At 62.1% G+C, this 3300-nt stretch overlaps 2 protein-coding genes across 2 annotated transcripts; one reads left to right on the top strand and one right to left on the bottom strand.

Moving 5' to 3' along the window:
* Positions 1-150: 150 nt before the first annotated feature.
* Positions 151-928, bottom strand: VDAG_01564 (3,4-dihydroxy-2-butanone 4-phosphate synthase; the record flags this gene model as incomplete). Its single annotated transcript, XM_009650450.1, has 2 exons — positions 151-788; positions 865-928. 2 exons carry the CDS (start codon positions 926-928, stop codon positions 151-153), a joined length of 702 nt encoding a protein of 233 aa, XP_009648745.1.
* A 1112-nt stretch (positions 929-2040) lies between these two features.
* Positions 2041-3027, top strand: VDAG_01563 (hexaprenyldihydroxybenzoate methyltransferase; the record flags this gene model as incomplete). Its single annotated transcript, XM_009650449.1, has 2 exons — positions 2041-2930; positions 2991-3027. The coding sequence occupies 2 exons, from the start codon at positions 2041-2043 to the stop codon at positions 3025-3027; spliced, it is 927 nt and encodes a 308-aa protein (XP_009648744.1).
* Between the last annotated feature and the right edge of the window lie 273 nt (positions 3028-3300).

Genomic DNA, 3300 nt, shown 5'->3' with positions numbered 1-3300 from the left:
TCGAGGCCAACAACAATAAATGGCAACCTGCATTTTTGTTTGTTCTCCGCAACTTGGCCAGTTTGCAGTTGCTCCGTTTCCTCCCTCGTCTCGCACCCCTTCCCTTCCCCTGCGCATCCCCCATGCAGAACTCGTAGAGCTCGTCTCCCTTCATGCTCCGTTGACCTCAACCTTTCCCTCCGTCTTCTCGAGGTAGGCGACGAGATCGGCAATGGTGACGACCTTGAGACCAAACTTGCGGGCAAACGCGATGCAGCCCTCGGCGCGCATCATGCCGCCGCCCTCGCGCAGGGCCTTGCCCTCTACCTCGACGCCGTCCTCGACGAGCTCGCAAATGACGCCCGCGTCGCCGGTGCCGGCGAGCCTGGCAAAGTCAACAGCGGCCTCGGTGTGACCGGGCCGCACGCGGACGCCGCCCTCACGGGCGCGCAGCGGGAAGACGTGGCCGGGGCGGCGGAGGTCCGCGGGCTTGGAGCCCTTGGCGGCGAGGGTGCGGCAGGTCAGGGCGCGGTCGTGGGCCGAGATGCCGGTGGTGACAGAGGGGTCGGCGGCATCGACGGAGAGGGTGTAGGCGGTGCCGCGGGGGTCCTGGGTCGCGGTCAGGGGGACCATTTGCGGCAGCTCGAGGGACTCGGTGAGGTGGGGGGCTAGCGGTGCGCAGATGAGGCCGGAGGAGTGGCGGATCATGAAGGCCATTTGGGCCGTGGTTATGGACTGGGCGGAGATGATGAGGTCGGCTTCATTCTCGCGCGAAGGGTCGTCGAGGACAACGAGGAACTCGCCGTTGCCTAGCAAGGGGAATTCGGTTAGCATGGTGGTCGGACTAAGATTTGGGGAGAGGAAGGCGCAATTTATGGGACGTACGGAATGCGGCGATGGCGTCGGGGATCGTGTCGAAAGCCGACGCGGGTAATGTGGAAGAGGGCATGATGGCGTTCGCTGTGAATGTTGGGTATCGCAATCGAGTTTGAAGGGTGTCGCCGGAGGGAGATTGGCGATGGTAGTTGCGGTGGTGAGGTGGTGACTCTTGCCGGGTGTTCACAGAGGGGTCGGCGAAGTTTTTAGGGGTCCTATGGACATGCGCCGAGTGGAGGGGTAAAGGTGAAGCGACGGCAAGCAGCGCGCGGGTGACTGTCGATTGGGTCGAGCAATATGGTTTGATCGGTCGTGAAGAGGTAGAAGGGAGCAGATGAGAGGAGAACCCAAGAGATCTGGCGATGTTGAACCTAGTACCTACTACCTGCTCAGCGGGATGCCAGATCGGTGTCGTGGGACCGACTGCTCTGGGCAAGCACGCGCATCAGTGTAGCGTCCCGCTCTCGGCTGCTCTTGACTCAGGATGGCGAGGCCGGCGGAGGAGGGGCAATGGCCCACTGTCCTGGCACCTGCCCGCCTGCCTGCGGCTTTGACGTGCTCATGCTCATGCTGATGCTCATGGCACTGCTGACTGATGGATGGTCCTCGGTGGAGTCGAAGGGACCCCATTGCCGGGTACCAGCCGCGGCTCAGAGGCTTAGGTAACCCTACCGAATTGGGTTCCCGCGCGGCTTCCACCTTTTTCTCCCGCCCCAGTATAGGCACTTGTTCTGAATGATGCTGACCAAGCCATATCTGAGGTGACCAAGAGTTTGGTGATGCGCAATTCGACACCAGCACTCTGTGAATTGCACGCAATATTCCCGCCGCAGTCATCAAAAGCAATGGATACTACGTGGGAACCTTGGCCCTGCCCAAGTCCCTCCTTGTAATTCAGCCGATGCCGAAGGAGGGGTCAGGTCAGATGGGCCTCGCCCGCTCGGTCAGCCTCGGTCTGCAAAGCCGAACGAACGAGCCACCGCGGCAGCCACTTTCACATGGCTCAGGCTGGCACTGTCGTGGCACTGCGCTGCACTGCACCGCACGGCACCTGCTTATGCTCATCATCATCGCAAGCTCCAAGCAGCCTGGCCTGAGCTTGGCCTAGCTTCCTTTGGCTGAAGCTTCACTTTCTCGTCACCTTTTTCTTGTAACACCGGCACGGCCGACCATCGCAACCACATAATGGCCACTCCCCGGGCAGCGACAGCCGCTCTGCTTCGGCAGCTGCGTCGAGCTCGCCCCTCAGCAACACGGCAGTCATTACGAGCCGCGACAGCAACTCCCCCAACCCACGCCAGGCTCTCGTCGACCTTCTCGTCAGTCAACGCTGAGGAAATCTCCCACTTCAACGGTCTCGCTGCCTCGTGGTGGGATCCCCACGGCTCCTCCCGCCTCCTGCACCTTATGAACCCGCTGCGACACGACTTTATCCGCGCCTGCCAGGCTTCGACTGCCGACGCGCCGCCCCCTTCGTCGGCCGCCACGGCCCGCTATCTCGACGTCGGCTGCGGCGGCGGCATCTTCGCCGAGTCGGCCGCCCGCCTGCCCACAACAGCCTCGGTCACGGCCATTGACCCTTCGCCCGAAGTCCTCGCCATCGCCCGCGCCCATGCCCGCCGCGACCCGGCCCTGCGCCCGCCCCAGCTGACCTACCTACCGGCCACCATCGAGACGCTGCCCGTGCCGGCGACGCCCGCGGACCGCTTCGACGTCGTCTCCGTCTTCGAGGTCGTCGAGCACGTCGACTCGCCCGCCGAATTCCTCGCGCGCTGCGCCCCCTTTGTCAAGCCTGGCGGCTGGCTCGTCGGTAGCACCATCGCCCGCACCTGGGTCAGCTGGCTGACGACAAACTTTCTCGCCGAGGACGTGCTCGGCATCGTGCCCAAGGGTACCCACGACTGGAACAAATACATCAACGACGCCGAGCTGACGGCCTGGTTCGCCGGGCAGAGCGGCTGGGCGAGCCCCCGCATCATGGGTGTCGTCTACGTGCCCGGCGTCGGGTGGCGCGAGGTCGCCGGCAGCGAGAAGGTGGGCAACTACTTTTTCGCGTTCCGGCGGGAGATCGCCGCGTAAGTGCGGCATGGCTTCATCCCCATTGCGTGGTCATGCGCTTGGACGACTTGTTTGAGCTGGGAGGCGATGCACGTGACGCGCGGAGAGTTGTAACGTTATATTGTACAGTAAACAGAGGTCAAAAATGCCCCACGGGGTATCTGGGGCGGGAAGCTTCAAAAATGTGTTTGTCACAATAAACGGTCCCCAGGGGGGGAATCTGGGGGTGGGGGATAATCGAGCCAATTTTTTTGTGTCAGACTTGTCAAGGGGTTGTCCATCACGCTATCCTTGGAATCGTCGATACGTCAACGGACAAATAAACGGGAAATCTGTTCCACGCAACCAAGGCTCCCAATTCTTGAAATCATTGTATAGTGGTGTTGA

Source organism: Verticillium dahliae, genomic scaffold, assembly GCF_000150675.1.
Source record: "Verticillium dahliae VdLs.17 supercont1.2 genomic scaffold, whole genome shotgun sequence".
NCBI classification, from domain to species: Eukaryota; Fungi; Ascomycota; class Sordariomycetes; order Glomerellales; family Plectosphaerellaceae; genus Verticillium; species Verticillium dahliae.
Note: the sequence above shows the minus strand (reverse complement) of the source record. Positions and strands in the feature narration are given on the sequence as shown.